Source organism: Acipenser ruthenus, chromosome 7 (genome assembly GCF_902713425.1).
Source record: "Acipenser ruthenus chromosome 7, fAciRut3.2 maternal haplotype, whole genome shotgun sequence".
Taxonomy (NCBI): Eukaryota; Metazoa; Chordata; class Actinopteri; order Acipenseriformes; family Acipenseridae; genus Acipenser; species Acipenser ruthenus.
The window spans coordinates 68752777-68769957 of NC_081195.1; the positions used below are offsets into that span (position 1 = coordinate 68752777).

Sequence of the window (17181 nt, forward strand, 5' to 3'; positions counted from 1 at the left end):
CTGGAGTCCCCTGCAAGCTCTGATACGGTAAGTGAGAACTGGAGACCCCTGCAAGCTCTGATACGATGAGAACTGGAGTCCCCTGCAAGCTCTGATACGGTAAGTGAGAACTGGAGTCCCCTGCAAGCTCTGATACGGTAAGTGAGAACAGGAGTCCCCTGCAAGCTCTGATACGGTGAGAACTGGAGTCCCCTGCAAGCTCTGATACGGTGAGAACTGGAGTCCCCTGCAAGCTCTGATATGGTGAGAACTGGAGTCCCCTGCAAGCTCTGATACGATAAGAACTGGAGTCCCCTGCAAGCTCTGATATGGTGAGAACTGGAGTCCCCTGCAAGCTCTGATACGGTGAGAACTGGAGTCCCCTGCAAGCTCTGATACGGTAAGTGAGAACTGGAGTCCCCTGCAAGCTCTGATACGGTGAGAACTGGAGTCCCCTGCAAGCTCTGATATGGTGAGAACTGGAGTCCCCTGCAAGCTCTGATCACTCTGTGCTGCATTCCTGTGGAAATGACCCCCACGAGGTCAGCAGCGAGAGGAACCATCGAGGAAAGGGGGGCGGAAAGAAAGCACTGCACCCTTCAATCGCTTCCCATCGTCACGACAACCTTGCCCACACCCGAAGTGATGACAAAAATCCCTTGAATAAAGCTGCTGTACAGTACAGTACAAAAACAGCAGCTTCAGTAACCACGCAACTCGAATATCTGGTTAAACCCCCCTAAGAAACTGTGCAGATTCTCTGCTCCATCATTACAATATGCCACTGAGGAGGTATTTCTGGAACCCCACATGCATCACCCTGCATACAGTTTAAAAAATATCACATCTGAAGTATTTCCTATAACAAGTTATGAGTGCAACAAAACTTTAAAAAAATAAAAACATTTCCCCCGAGAAACAATGGACATCACAGACAAATATTTCAACATCCTTGGTATTTATTTGCTGGTGCAGCAGCAGGCGCAAGCAATATGAATGACGGACAATGCATCAGGGGTGTGAATACAGATAAAGGCCATCGGTTTAACATAATGGAAAGTGCTTGAGTCGACTCTCGTGCATTTTAGAGAGAGAGCTGTGGGATGAGAGGCTGAGGTGGGGTAAGAGTTGACAGTAAAGGGCAGAGATCAATTAATGGCTCTCAAAGCTGGCAGGCTACTTGCACTCCCTTCACAATGGGTCCTGGGGTGTGTGTCCCCCCCACCACAGTCACACACACATACTCCGGTTACCAGCCCTCACTAAGGATCACCATAGGTTGCCTCGTCGCCATAGCAACAGCTGGGTGGCGTTCTAATCAATTATTTATAAATGAGGCGGCAGCATTAATTAGAATCGGAGAGGAGAGAGGAGAGATGGAGCTCCCTTTGTCATTATTGCTGGGCTGGAGTGTTTGATTCTCAGGGGAGCACTATCGCTGAAGGACTCATCTGCTAAATGAAGCAGTTTCACACTTCAGCAGCACATGCGTATTGAAAACGAATCAGTACCTTCAGTGCCACTGGTGTCATTTTCAGTCCCTACCCATGCATTATTTATTGTATTATTACTATTATCATTGATGGGAATTGTCCGAGCCATTCAACCAGGGAATAGATCAAATGGTGCCACAGCTGGTAACGTGTGGATATTCTTTGGTAACCAAGAAAAAATATATACAGACGTGCTCAAATTTGTTGGTACCCTTACAGCTCATTGAAATAATGCTTCATTCCTCCTGAAAAGTGATGAAATTAAAAGCTATTTTATCATGTATACTTGATAGAATAAAGCAAAGAAGCTGTGAAAAGAGATGAATTATTGCTTATTCTACAAAGATATTCTAAAATGGCCTGGACACATTTGTTGGTACCCCTTAGAAAAGATAATAAATAATTGGATTATAGTGATATTTCAAACTAATTAGTTTCTTTAATTAGTATGACACATGTCTCCAATCTTGTAATCAGTCATTCAGCCTATTTAAATGGAGAAAAGTAGTCACTGTGCTGTTTGGTATCATTGTGTGCACCACACTGAACATGGACCAGAGAAAGCAAAGGAGAGAGTTGTCTGAGGAGATCAGAAAGAAAATAATAGACAAGCATGGTAAAGGTAAAGGCTTCAAGACCATCTCCAAGCAGCTTGATGTTCCTGTGACAACAGTTGCAAATATTATTAAGAAGTTTAAGGTCCATTGAACTGTAGCCAACCTCCCTGGGCGCGGCCGCAAGAGGAAAATCGACCCCAGATTGAACAGAAGGATAGTGCGAATGGTAGAAAAAGAACCAAGGATAACTGCCAAAGAGATACAAGCTGAACTCCAAGGTGAAGGTACGTCAGTTTCTGATCGCACCATCCGTCGCTTTTTGAGCGAAAGTGGGCTCCATGGAAGAAGACCCAGGAGGACTCCACTTTTGAAAGAAAAACATAAAAAAGCCAGACTGGAATTTGCTCAAATGCATATTGACAAGCCACAATCCTTCTGGGAGAATGTCCTTTGGACAGATGAGTCAAAACTGGAGCTTTTTGGCAAGTCACATCAGCTCTATGTTCACAGACGAAAAAATGAAGCTTTCAAAGAAAAGAACACCATACCTACAGCGAAACATGGAGGAGGCTCGGTTATGTTTTGGGGCTGCTTTGCTGCGCCTGGCACAGGGTGCCTTGAATCTGTGCAGGGCCCAATGAAATCTCAAGACTATCAAGGCATTCTGGAGCGAAACGTACTGCCCAGTGTCAGAAAGCTCTGTCTCAGTCGCAGGTCATGGGTCCTCCAACAGGATAATGACCCAAAACACACAGCTAAAAGCACCCAAGAATGGATAAGAACAAAACATTGGACTATTCTGAAGTGGCCTTCTATGAGTCCTGATCTGAATCCTATCGAACATCTATGGAAAGAGCTGAAACTTGCAGTCTGGAGAAGGCACCCATCAAACCTGAGACAGCTGGAGCAGTTTGCTCAGGAAGAGTGGGCCAAACTACCTGTTAACAGGTGCAGAAGTCTCATTGAGAGCTACAGAAAATGTTTGATTGCAGTGATTGCCTCTAAAGGTTGTGCAACAAAATATTAGGTTAGGGGTCCCATCATTTTTGTCCATGCCATTTTCATTTGTTTTCTTATTTACAATATTATGTTGAATAAAAAATCAAAAGCAAAGTCTGATTTCTATTAATTATGGAACAAACAATGGTGGATGCCAATTACTTTTGTCAGTTTCAAGTTATTTCAGAGAAAATTGTGCATTCTTCGTTTTTTGTGGAGGGGTACCAACAAATTTGAGCACGTCTGTATAATCAATAACAAAATAATTCAAAATATCTTAATAAGCGACTTATTTATCATTAGCACCTTTTTACAGAACTATAAATAAACAACTAGAAGATATGGAAAGGCACTGTGGAGAAAAGGCTTCGCCTGCACTGATGGTACAGAGGGAAGCAGACAGGTCTAAACCTGCCTTCCTCCTCGCTGCCTGAGATCACTGCAGGCTGATCAGAGAGAGATACTGTCCCTGCTGTGTCTACAGACCAGGGTGTGTCAGGGGTCCATTCAGCTTTCAATACACCCACTGACTCTCAGACACTACAATACTGAATGAGCTGGCTCTCTCAGATCAACAGTACTGAGTTCTCTATGCTGTACTGTATTGAATGTGCTGGCTCTCAGATCCACAGTACTGAGTTCTCTATACTGTACTGTATTGAATGTGCTGGCTCTCAGATCCACAGTGCTGAGTTCTCTATACTGTACTGTATTGAATATGCTGGCTGTCAGATCCACAGTACTGAGTTCTCTATGCTGTACTGTATTGAATGTGCTGGCTCTCAGATCCACAGTACTGAGTTCTCTATACTGTACTGTATTGAATGCGCTGGCTCTCAGATCCACTGTACTGAGTTTATGTTGACTCAGAAATGTCTTCATCTAGACAATGTATGGAAGCTATGCTAAAAGAACTGAATCTATTCAGTCTTGAATAAAGAAGACTACGCGGCGATCTAATTCAAGCATTCCAAATTCTAAAAGGTATTGACAATGTTGACTCAAGGGACTTTTTCGACCTGAAGAGAGAAACAAAGACTAGGGGTCACAAATGGAGATTAGATAAAGGGGCATTCAAAACAGAAAATAGGAGGCACTTTTTTACACATAGAATTGTGGGAGTCAGGAACCAACTCCCCAGTAATGTTGTTGAAGCTGACACCCTGGGATCCTTCAAGAAGCTGCTTGATGAGATTCTGGCATAAATAAGCTACTAACAACCAAACGAGCAAAATGGGCCGAATGACCTCTTCTCTTTTGTAACCTTTCTTATGTTGTTATGTAACAGGAAAGTGCCAGAGTTGGCCTCAGTTTTAATATTAAAATGCTGACAGTATTTAGGTCCTCTGCCATTCCAGTCATATTGACCATAATGCTTTTAAATAAAGGAGCTGAGCCAAACTGACTCCTACAGAAGGGACGTCTGTTAACACGCCACACGCTTCAGGCACACAGCATTACTCTGCCTGCCGCTCTCCAGTTTCCTGGGATTCCAGTAAAGGGTGTCCCCGCAGGTCAGTGCTGTAATTGGTTTAAGAATGACTGTTCTGTCTGTTCCCAAAGTAATCCCTGCTCACTTACCATTTAAAAAGAGAACTGCAATGTTTTCAGTTCTAATTTGCTTGAATCAGCACAGAGCTAGACTAAATGTCCTCTATAAACATCTCAGAACAAATGAAGTCTTTGTAAGATTTTCAGATAGAATACGTGTGCGTTGCTGTGTTGGGCGTGCTTTGCCTCCGATGGCACTCTGAGAAGGGCTGTTCAGCCCGTACACAGTATGGGCTGCTTGTTGCAGACAAATACACGGAATAAAAACAGGTAAACAATGCTTTTTAAAAAGCAGCAGACGGATATTTTGAATGCTTCGAATTCTAAGAATGTGTGGACTCCCCCTCACAAGTCAAGTAGCCTGTGCCTAGCTGCTATTTTTATCAAGCCATTATTTCCTGTCATGCATGTAGGCTAGAACAATGTCACAGCACTGGGGGGTGGGGGGTTGGACCGAGCTGCCCCCTGCAGAGTGAGGGGGGGGGGGGGTGCTTCAGTCACATTCCTGGAGCCCGATCAGGATCCCAGTCTCTGGGGAGGAGCACCGCAGACGGGCACTTACATATTAATGATTGATGACAGTAACTCTTTTACACTTTCAGCCCAACTGTATAAACACTTGTTTGGGTTTTAGTCAGCACATTCCTCTCTTGAGCGAGTGCAGACTGGCTGCTCTGTCTGGTAAGTGTTGAGCTGGACTGCAGCACAGCCTGTGGTACACCCGAGTGTAACCATTAACCTGTCCCCCTGAAAGCCTCTTCCATCCGCTAGGGAAGAGGTTAACGGTTACACTCTGGTGTACCAGTTGTGCTTTATGAGGTTCGTCACCATTCTCAGAGCTCCATTGAGGGTGCTGTAAACGTTCTGAGATTTAGAAAGCTATGAGGATCTGATGACCGAAACAGAAAATGATACCAAGTGAATCCAGACATTGAGAAGCACACAGTCGGTACGATAGCTGTGTTAGTTCAACCCTAACCAGGCTGCCCATTCAGATTCCCTGGCACAGATTTCAAAGAAGAATATGGGTGAATAAGATGAAATCGCTGATAATAAACTTTGAAAAGTCTCCATTTCCTGATTAATGGCCGGGGTTCTTCTTGAGGCAGGTGACAGACAGACACTGCAGGGAGGAGGGTCTCAGTCCTGTATTTGCTTAAACACTGAACCTTTCTGTCTGCTAGAGAATCCCAACTGAGGAACTTCAGGAGACTATTATCACGTCACAAACAAGCACTTCTAAAGGATATTAACTTTCTCTCACGGCTTCATTTCCTGCTGGAGACGCTCTTTCATGTGCCATTCCCCATTCATGATGCCTCTGTCATCAGGACCTTTTCATTGTTAATCGCCATGTAGCCTAACTCTCCCTCACTCTGTCCCAGTTCAGAAATGCAACAGCAGTTCAAAAGTGTAATTGCTAGATGTCTCAAAATTATTTCACAGCCTTTTCATTAGTCAGCTCACTGTTTTACTGTGTGGTTGAAATGTCTCTTTTTGCGTCACACAGTTATTCCTCACTCAAGAGGGTGAAGTAGAAGTAGGCTGTGAAGTAAGTATAATAACATTTCACCAGTGCAGAGCAGAGGGGGGATGTTAAATAAGTATAATAGCCTTCCTGCGTTTCACCAGTGCAGAGCAGAGGGGGGATGTTAAATAAGTATAATAGCCTTCCTGCGTCTCACCAGTGCAGAGCAGAGGGGGGATGTTAAATAAGTATAATAGCCTTCCTGCATTTCACCAGTGCAGAGCAGAGGGGGGGTGTTAAATAAGTATAATAGCCATCCTGCGTTTCACCAGTGCAGAGCAGAGGGGGGATGTTAAATAAGTATAATAGCCTTCCTGCGTCTCACCAGTGCAGAGCAGAGGGGGGATGTTAAATAAGTATAATAGCCTTCCTGCATTTCACCAGTGCAGAGCAGAGGGGGGGTGTTAAATAAGTATAATAGCCATCCTGCGTTTCACCAGTGCAGAGCAGAGGGGGGATGTTAAATATACAGCTTTCAATGGATCAGGGAAACTCATCTTTTAAAAAAAACGTCAATAGTGGCGCTGCTATAAAAAATAAAGTTTGGTGTGGGATTCAAATCTCTACAGGGTCACCGTAGACTCGAATAGAACTGTCCATTTACCAGAACGTAAACACCAACGAGGAGCCTGTCTCTGTCTCACCCCTGCACAGCAAGCTGGTTAGTGAAGAGTGTTCTGCAGTTCAGTGTATTTACTAACAAGTGCAGGGTGAAAGTGAAAGAGCCGGATGAGAGTGAAACACTGCATCAGATTACTGCCGTGCCAGAACCCTCCGAAACATTCTCAGGGCTGATCCGTTTCAAAGAAAGCAAGAACAGAAATCAATATATCCCTGTGTGGGGCAGCTTGCTCTACTGAGCTCTGAATAAAATAGTTAAACCAGAGCAAGGGACTGCATGCATGCTTCGAATTCTGTACTGGCTACTGAGAAGCTAATCATTAACTGTCTGGCCTGCTTTAGAAATAATATAGCATGAGGCTGGTGCTGCTGCTTAATGGACTGCAACGTTGCTGAGGCTGGATTTATGAGGAGCGGATATGGATTACAGATACAGCTCTCTGTATCGCAGGAATCTGTAACCAGGGGAATGGCGAGGGAATGGGAGTGACAGGAGCCCTGCAAGATCGATACACTCAGTGTTAAAGCACGCTCCGTCTGCACACTTTTGCAGAAGTTATATGATGTGAAAGGAAAATGTCTCTGTCTAAAATGATTTGCCTACATTATTAGTTATTCTGTGCAGTCCGGTTTGCCCTGTCTCTTAAGAAAACCCAGGCGGTGGTATTATTTGCAAAGGAAAGTCTGACTTTCATTTATTGCAGTTTTACCCAGCAGTTTGCACGTATCTTACTGAGGTCTACAGAGAAGTCTAGTAAAGCACTAAGCATGGTAAAGTACAGGCAAGTGTTGTAATGATTTGGCATCTCAGCCCATTGAACTGAATGGAAAGGCAAAGGCTGGATGTGAACCACAAACCATACAATTAAAAGAAGAACGGCTTACCATTCAACTAAAGAGCAAGCTGTGTAGTCAGGAGGTAAGTACGGGTCTTATGCTGATGTCAGTATTATTAGCTCATCAGCCTCTAGGAGGAAATCCATTACAGTGTGGTGAGGCAGGGAACAAACCATGGCAAAGGCTGACTATCTTTTCATTACTGCATACAGCAGGGCTTTCAATTTAAAAGTCCACAGGCGGTTTCTCCTAATTAACTGCAGTACATTGCCAATACAGATTGCCCAAATAAAACTGCTTCTCCATTCTGCATTGCTATGAGTAATTTCATGCCAGTAATGGAGGACTTTTAGAGTTTGAATGAAACCCACATAATATTTTTTTAAGGTCAACACTGTATACCCCGGTATTAAACAATATGATAAATGTTTGTAATTTTATCCATGAGAACACAACTGAACCCAGCTTAGACTCTTTGAACACTCCATTCTTGCGGCTGGGCTGAAACAATGCCTAGCATGCTGCTCCCTGCTCTCCCCCTCTCCTCCATATGGTTGTGTTTGCTCTGTGTCAAGTATGCTAACAAAAGCAGCCGGAATGATAATTAAGGAAACATGTGTGCATGCGTGCGTGCCTGCATGTGTGAGTGCAGTGTGTGTGTGTGTGTGTGTGTGTGCGTGCGTGTGCGTGCATGTGTGCGTGTGCAGTGTGCGTGCGTGCGTGTGTGTGTGTGTTTGCTCCAGCCCTAGTCTCCCTGCTGTCCCTTGTAGTTGAGAGATTCTTGTTTTTTTTTGTTCTCTCTTCCCACTGACATGTGTGTTCCACGCTGGAAGGGGGGAGGGGTGTGGTGGAGCATTGTGACATCACAGGAAGGGCTAGAAGAGGGGGGGAGGGTTGAAATTAAAACAAACACTTCTAACGGACCCACAGCACTGTTGTGGATCGCAATAATGACACCCTGCTGTAACCCTATAAATCCTTGTAAATCGTGGTTCCCTTTTAACTGTATGGTTGAGACGCCCGCTGTTACACCCTGTAACCCTCCACTCTGCTACACTGGTGCTTGCTTAGCAGATGAGCAAATAAACCAGTCTCTCCCTTTCCTGCTTAGTGATTTACTGTGCTATATGCGATCCAAGGACGTCAGATATTCCGGGATGCACTGTCCTCAGTGCTAGGATGTCCGGCCTGTTTCAACTTATCATCCGCTGTCTTCCTGCCGTTAGAACCTCTCTGTTGTTAACTCTTTGTAGGCCAGCTTGGGAAGCCACGGCTGGGGTGTGTGCCGTGTGTTGCATGCTTTCGTATTACACAGCATTGAACCATGATCACCTCTAAACCCCAAAAGGGTCATTGTAGACTCAAACAGAACCGGTATGAGGATGTGTCAGTGTAGTGTCTTCACAGTTGGCTTGCGTGCTAGTGCTAAGATTGAACACCACTTTCTAGAAAATATCTAGAATATACGTCACAGCTTATGACTACTTCAACGAGGGAATTCGAAATGAACGTCTTTTCGAAACAAGCATGCAAACTCTAAAGCTCCCAGAGTGAATACAAACACAGATATTCCAGGAAACATGCATAATCAGAGTAGAAAAAGTGCCCGGCCAGATTGTACAGGGTGCCTCTCTACAGGCATGCAGGGCTAGTCTGGCCTCTGAATTATATACTTCATATACAGCTGCAATTAGGCTGAGAGAGGCAGGGATTGCACTAACATGAGCCCATTGCTGAGCTGTCTCTACACAGTCTGGAGGAGTCCCTAATAGACTGCGCTGGTCATTACTCTCTGTGTGTGATTGGGATTCATCAGGGTTAATGTGCGTGTGAGTGTTCTACTGCTGTAGTAGGGAGCACTGGTGTATATGTGTGTGAGCAGGGAGGTCAATCTATTGCCTTTGCACTTGCTTGAAACATGGCACACCTTATCAAAACACATCAATACATAACAGGGTAATGACTGAGTGTTTAACGGGATCGGAGCTCAAAAAATAATTCAGTGCTTTTTCCACACCATGCAGATCCATTCGCTATGCAGGTCTCAAATATGCAGTTTTTGAAATGTATTTCCATTTTAGAACCAGTTGTCATGTTTTAAAATGAGAATACATATTTGTGATAGCGTGTGTTTCTTTAAAAAGCACGCAACAGGGAAGACTAATTTTAGAAATAGTTTTGTTAGCTACACACACACTTCCTGCATATCTGTGCCGAGCCTTTCTAGAAGGATGACCCAACAGTGCCTCTCATAATAAATAGGTGTCTTTATAAGGCAAAGGGATCTGGCTGTAGTCCCAGAGTGATGCTGCTGTTAGTGAACGCGGTCCTGAGAGTAACTGTTACTGTAAACACTGCTGAGCAGAGGAGCACACTGACCAAACACAGCTAACCAAACACAGGGACCCCTCCCCACTCCCCTCCATGAACACACACACACTGCTCCCCTCCATTCCATCACAGCCCACTCCTCCCGAACACACACACACTGCTCCCCTCCATTCCATCACAGCCCACTCCCCACGATCACACACACACTGTAGAGGAGCCTTGGGTGTGATGAATGAAGCTCACTAGGCTCAACTGTAGAGGAGCCTCAGGTGTGATGAATGACGCTCACTAGGCTCAGCTGTAGAGGAGCCTCGTGTATGATGAATGAAGCTCACTAGGCTCAACTGTAGAGGAGCCTCAGGTGTGATGAATGACGCTCACTAGGCTCAGCTGTAGAGGAGCCTCGGGTGTGATGAATGAAGCTCACTAGGCTCAGCTGTAGAGGAGCCTCGGGTGTGATGAACAAAGCTCACTAGGCTCAGCTGTAGAGGAGCCTCAGGTGTGATGAATGAAGCTCACTAGGCTCAGCTGTAGAGGAGCCTCGGGTGTGATGAATGAAGCTCACTAGGCTCAGCTGTAGAGGAGCCTCGTGTATGATGAATGAAGCTCACTAGGCTCAGCTGTAGAGGAGCCTCGGGTGTGATGAATGACGCTCACTAGGCCCAGCTGTAGAGGAGCCTCGGGTGTGATGAATGAAGCTCACAAGGCTCAGCTGTAGAGGAGCCTCGGGTGTGGTGAATGAAGCTCACTAGGCTCAGCTGTAGAGGAGCCTCGGGTGTGATGAATGAAGCTCACTAGGCTCAGCTGTAGAGGAGCCTCGGGTGTGATGAATGACGCTCACTAGGCTCAGCTGTAGAGGAGCCTCGGGTGTGATGAATGAAGCTCACTAGGCTCAGCTGTAGAGGAGCCTCGGGTGTGATGAATGAAGCTCACTAGGCTCAGCTGTAGAGGAGCCTCGGGTGTGATGAATGAAGCTCACTAGGCTCAGCTGTAGAGGAGCCTCGGGTGTGATGAATGACGCTCACTAGGCTCAGCTGTACAGGAGCCTCAGGTGTGATGAATGAAGCTCACTAGGCCCAGCTGTAGAGGAGCCTCGGGTGTGATGAATGAAGCTCACTAGGCCCAGCTGTAGAGGAGCCTCGGGTGTGATGAATGAAGCTCACTAGGCTCAGCTGTAGAGGAGCCTCAGGTGTGATGAATGAAGCTCACTAGGCTCTGCTGTAGAGGAGCCTCGGGTGTGATGAATGAAGCTCACTAGGCGCAGCTGTAGAGGAGCCTCGGGTGTGATGAATGAAGCTCACTAGGCTCAGCTGTAGAGGAGCCTCGGGTGTGATGAATGAAGCTCACTAGGCTCAGCTGTAGAGGAGCCTCGGGTGTGATGAATGAAGCTCACTAGGCTCAGCTGTAGAGGAGCCTCGGGTGTGATGAATGACGCTCACTAGGCCCAGTTGTACAGGAGCCTCGGGTGTGGTGAATGAAGCTCACTGTAAATCTCGGAGTGGCTCAACAGGCTGTGCACTGCTTGACATGTCTTTGATGTAAAATGAATTTGTTGCAGCTCCGAGTGGATATTAGTGTACTCCACATCACAGGATCAGCAACAGTTACACAATCCAGAACAACAGTGTCAGTCTGTCTGAGAGAGGCCTAGGGCTGAATGGCAGGCAGGGGCTGAGGTGCATCCCTCTCTCTCAATTCCAAAATATCTCATTAAACGTTTGCCTTAAATTGAAAGAGCATTTTACCTCTACAAGTCAAGCCAAGAATAAGCAGTACTCCTGTGTATCACGGTACATGTAATACCTTGACTACAGGGCATGAATAACAATGTAACAGCAGATTCATTACCATTGGTTTTTACATAGTAATTACATGGTAAGTACTGTGTAATTACATGGCCAAAGTCTTGGGAACAATACCTTGTTACCTGGTGTAATTCCAAGGTAACACCATGGTTCAGGCCATTCTCATGTATTACACTCTTATTCCATCAGAAGTTACCATGTCCGAGCAGAACCCATGTTAGTTACCCAGTTATTACCATGTTATTACATGGTTAGAGTCCTATCTTTGTTGCAAATATTTTTCACTGAGGGAGTCACTAATGTTCTAGGTTGCTCTTAACAACTACTTACACTTGTTTTGTCTCCCTCAGCCCTCCAGCACTGTTAGCCTGAATCCCAATGAGCTAGATGACATCAGCACATTTCATACAGAGTGAGACCTCAGAGAGCCAACCAATCAGAGAGTGAATGAGATCTCTGAGAACCAGTGTCAGTATCGATCAGAGAGTGAATGAGATCTCTGAGAACCAGTGTCAGTATCGATCAGAGAGCGAATGAGATCTCTGAGAACCAGTGTCAGTATCGATCAGAGAGCGAATGAGATCTCTGAGAACCAGTGTCAGTATCGATCAGAGAGCGAATGAGATCTCTGAGAACCAGTGTCAGTATCGATCAGAGAGCGAATGAGATCTCTGAGAACCAGTGTCAGTATCGATCAGAGAGCGAATGAGATCTCTGAGAACCAGTGTCAGTATCGATCAGAGAGTGAATGAGATCTCTGAGAACCAGTGTCAGTATCGATCAGAGAGCAAATGAGATCTCTGAGAACCAGTGTCAGTATCGATCAGAGAGAGGGGAGGAGGGAGAGAGAGAGAGAGAGAGAGAGAGAGAGAGAGAGAGAGATGAAGAAAGAAAAATACCTTTCCTGAGCTACCTTCTCCACACACTCACATTAACTACAGAAGCCCAAACAGATTTCATTGCAGCCATTCAACTTTCTCCCATGTGTGTGTTATTGTGGGCATGTTTATAGTGCTTATGGGGTCAAACATAAAAAAACAAATTTAAAAGAAAAAATGTCAATGCAGGACTATTTACTATAGCCCCTTTTAGCACCCATGTTCATTTGTGTGGTGAGCCATGCTCCCTATGAAGTTTAGAATAGTATATATTCTTAGATAGATAGATAGATAGATAGATAGATAGATAGATAGATAGATAGACAGACAGGCTGACTGATGACAGGAGCAGATAAGAAACACTACACAACACACACTAACATCAAAAGCACAAAGACTGATCCATATTAGACATCACCCAGTGACCTCAGATGCCCTGCCTTATTTACTGTACAATACCCCCTAGTGGAAACAGGCGGTATTAAAACATATGCTTCCAACAACAAAGACAAATGTATTTATGCAGCCTCTAGCAGGGCTGCAGCCTCTGCTCATACAGTGGAGTTTATGCACTGGATGTGCCAGACGGAAGCTAAAAAAAGACTATGTTTCAATTATAAAAAAAATAATCACAGATATTTTCCCAACCAGGATGAGGCACGTGTGAACCCCCAGCCCACTCTCCCTCACTCCCTGGAAGAGGGTTTTCAGAGCAGGATGAGGATCGTGTGAACCCCCAGCCCGCACTGCCTCACTCCCTGGAAGAGGGTTTTCAGAGCAGGATGAGGCTCGTGTGAACCCCCAGCCCGCACTGCCTCACTCCCTGGAAGGGGGTTTTCAGAGCAGGATGAGGCAGTGTGAACCCCCAGCACGCACTGCCTCTCTCCCTGGAAGGGGGTTTTCAGAGCAGGATGAGGCTCGTGTGAACCCCCAGCACGCACTGCCTCACTCCCTGGAAGGGGGTTTTCAGAGCAGGATGAGGTAAACTGTCTCTATTTTTATTCCTGCGCAACATGAGAGCGGCAGGCTGGTGAGTCGGAATATCTCTGTTTGTTCTGGCAGGTTCATATTGAAACAGCGGCCGGGCTCTTCAGAGATGGAAAGTTATCCGTGGCGCCAATGCCAGTCAGCAGCACAGTGGACACTCTGGAGCTTGTGACTGGGGCAGCTGGCACTGCCAACAAGCCCCTTCAGCCTCCTCCAGACCTTGTCTCCAATCACACCAATGAGAGAGGAGCAGTACTACTGGAAGGGGCGCCAGCTCCATGATAAAAAAAACATTACCAGGCACACTGCTGCTGTATTTGCACAATCTATTGGTTGTTTGTTTACAAATATTTACTGCTAGCATGTGTGTGAGTGACTGTGTGTGTGTGTGTGTGTGTGTGCGCGCATGTGTTTGTGTGAGTGATTGTGTGTGTGTGTGTTTGTGTGACTGTGTGCACGCGTGTGTGTGCGCGCGTGTGTGTGCGCATGTGTGTTTGTGTGACTGCATGTGTGTGTTTGTGTGTGTGTGTGTTTGTGTGTGTGTGTGTTTGTGTGACTGCATGTGTGTGTGTGTGTGTGTGTGTGTGTGTGTGTGTGTGAGTGAGTGATTGTGTGTGTGTGTGTGTTTGTGTGACTGTGTGTGCACGTGTGTGCGCGCGTGTGTGTGTGCATGTGTGTTTGTGTGACTGCATGTGTGTGTTTGTGTGTGTGTGTGTTTGTGTGACTGCATGTGTGTGTGTGTGTGTGTGTGTGTGTGTGTGTGTGTGTGTGTGTGTGTGTGTGTGTGTTCCCCTAATTGAAATCAGTAGTGCTTTCTGAACTCTGATCAGATAATCTCTGTATCTATGGGAGTTCAAAACAGAACCATATCGCACTACAAATACAACGCATGTGATAATGGAACCCTTTGCTGTTCATAAAACTGATTCACTATCGCCGCTAGCAATAACGCCTGCCATACAGCCCCATCAACTACCTTGGGACTGGGGGGCTGCAAAGTCTGAAGCGGGTTTTATTGGCATTGTAGGCGGGGGTGGACCCATCATTCAGTGGATGTCAGAAATACAGAAAGCGGGTCGAATCGCTAATCAAGCGCGGCATTCAGCTCGTTGGGAGCGCTTAGAAAGCACATCTGTACTGACAACATGGGGAGTTAACGTGTACAGCACAACACAGCTGCAGTTATAGGCTATTCACTACGAGACTCTGAGGACACATTAACACACAAACTCTGGTCGCTAATTCAGAACTCGCGTAAATCTTATTAAATTGAACTGAAACCTTAAATACGCAGTAAAACACTTCTAGTGAAAGAGTGAAAGTGCATGCTTACTGTAAACAAATCGCTCATATGTATTTTCTTATTGTTTTTTTAAAACAACAACAACAACAACAACAACAACAACATACTACTACTACTACTACTACTACTAATAATAATAATAATAACAATAATAATAATAATAATAATAATAATAATAATAATAATAATAATAATAATAATAATAATAATAATAACGTATTGCTTTCAGTAGACGTTGTAGTGGTAATAAGAATTGAAAAGGCCTGCTTAACAAATCACAGAAGAAGAAGAAGAAGAAGAAGAAGAAGAAGAAGAAGAAGAAGAAGAAGAAGAAGAAGAAGAAGAAGAAGAAGAAGATCAAATTGCAGTCCGGCTGTACTATAAATCTCGTAACAGTTAAAGCCGCAGCCCGGTGGATATTCTGTACTCACCACTCTCCCCGAGAACCTCTCGATCCCTTTCTTCACTTTCCCGTACGTGCCCTTGCCCAGCGTCTCCAGCAGATCGTAGCGGTGTTTCAGGTTGTGGTTGTGGTGGTGCTTTTTCACGGGCACCTTCCTGGTCTCCGCGGCCGTCTCTCCCCTGGGAGACGAGGATGCAGGCAGCGGGGGTGACGCTAGGCACTCCTTCTGAACCATCCTCGGTCTATTTAGGGCGAACTCGGCACCAGAACGCGAAAGCAGGCGAGGGGTCATGCAGGTAGCATCCATATCCCGCACACCCCCCAGAAACAACCCGGGCAGCCTTCAGAATCTAGGATATTTCTCCCTAAAAAACGAGTGCGAGCATAATTGACTGTGCGATTTTCATTACAGGGCATTTAAGATTCTTAAGTCCCAAACGCGAGATTTACAGATAAAACGATGTGGATGAAAGCTTATTCTTGTTTTAAAAAAGAAAGCAGTCATCAGTTTTTGACAACTCAGCTTAATAAAGCAAGATGCATAAGAACTGCCTAAGGTACTCGTTCTGCAAAAAAAAAGATTACACCTCAGCACTAAACAGCGATCACCTCGGCATGACCACTAGCCACGGCGCCCCACGTATATACCCTGATGAGAACCGCACAGCACAGTCATTCAGCGATTACTGCGAACAGTTAGAGACGATCCCCCGCATACCAAGAATATCATTATGATGATGTTTCCGTTTTCTTTTTTCATGATGCGGTATCGTTACCCCCAGTCCGCCTGTGTAACGCTATAGTAATAATATAGCTACTGCATTACATGGTACCGGTGTAACAAATTATAAAGAAGAAATCAAAAAATCACTCGCGTCATTGTCTACCGCAAAAGATACGACTCGCCAGGCGCTCAGTAATACAAGCAAAGCGCTTCATTTCGTCCTGAAGCCCAGCGTGCTGCCTCTGTGTATAATCCGCGCTGATTCGGTGCTCAGGGGTGCGCGGTGTACAGTTACAGGATGGTGAATCACGCTGTCTAATAATGCCATGATCCTTTTATTTCATTTGCCCTTTTCTTCCTCTCTCTCTCTGTGAATAAGGAATGCGAGCCGTATGAAGCCGGAGGCGGAGTAACAGACCTGTCTCCCCGCCTCCCTCCCCCTCGTTTTCCCTCTCTGTAACATTCCAGATGTCCTGCCAGACTCAGTACCGAGGGACCAGCAGAGCTGAGCAGAGAGTTTGCAAGAGGCGAGACGCGACCCCTGAACACGTTCTTAGAAAAGGCCGTGGCGTGCGGTTCAGAGCGCTCCTGTCTAGTCCCACACCAGCGGGACAGCTATAGTATACACGTTCACATCATCATCCTTTAGAGCCTAGCCTAGGTATACAGCAGTACAGTTACACAGGCTTTTTCTTTTGTACTGTCCCTTTACCTAAAATGTTCTTATGCCTAAGTTCAGAAGCTGCTCTTCAGTTTTCGTTGGCAGGCATCAGTGGACAGCTGAAGGTCTTTGTGTGTGTCAGTGACTGTGTGCCATTCCACTCAGCACCCTTGGTTTAACATCTCATCCACAGTATGGAGCACAAGGAGGTCAAGTGACTTGCTCAGGGTCACACAGTGAGTCAGTCAGTGGCAGAGGTGGGATTAGAACCAGTGACTTTGTGGGTACAAGCCCTGGACTTTAACCACTGGACCACACTGCCTCCTTGGCTGTATCTTCCTGCTGTAATGCTGTCAATGCAGAGTGGGTGTTCACTAGATGGCACAGATTCTACATTTAAGGAATGTTTTTTTAAGGACTCTTTTAATGGTGCTAATATACATAGAGTGCTTCTAGGTTAAATAACACTTGAAAATAAGAATGAACTGATAAGCCCTCTTTGAAAGGGTTGGGTTGATGAATGA

General features: G+C 45.5%; 1 protein-coding gene across 1 annotated transcript in view; it reads right to left on the reverse strand.

Moving 5' to 3' along the window:
• Positions 1–16353, reverse strand: part of LOC117415940 (NUAK family SNF1-like kinase 1) — a 39865-nt gene extending 23512 nt beyond the window's left edge. Inside the window, exon 1 of the mRNA XM_059027751.1 lies at positions 15301–16353. Within this exon, the coding sequence (XP_058883734.1) occupies positions 15301–15579 (279 nt within the window). The 5' untranslated portion in view covers positions 15580–16353. The remainder of the gene's footprint in view (positions 1–15300) is intronic.
• Positions 16354–17181: the final 828 nt, after the last annotated feature.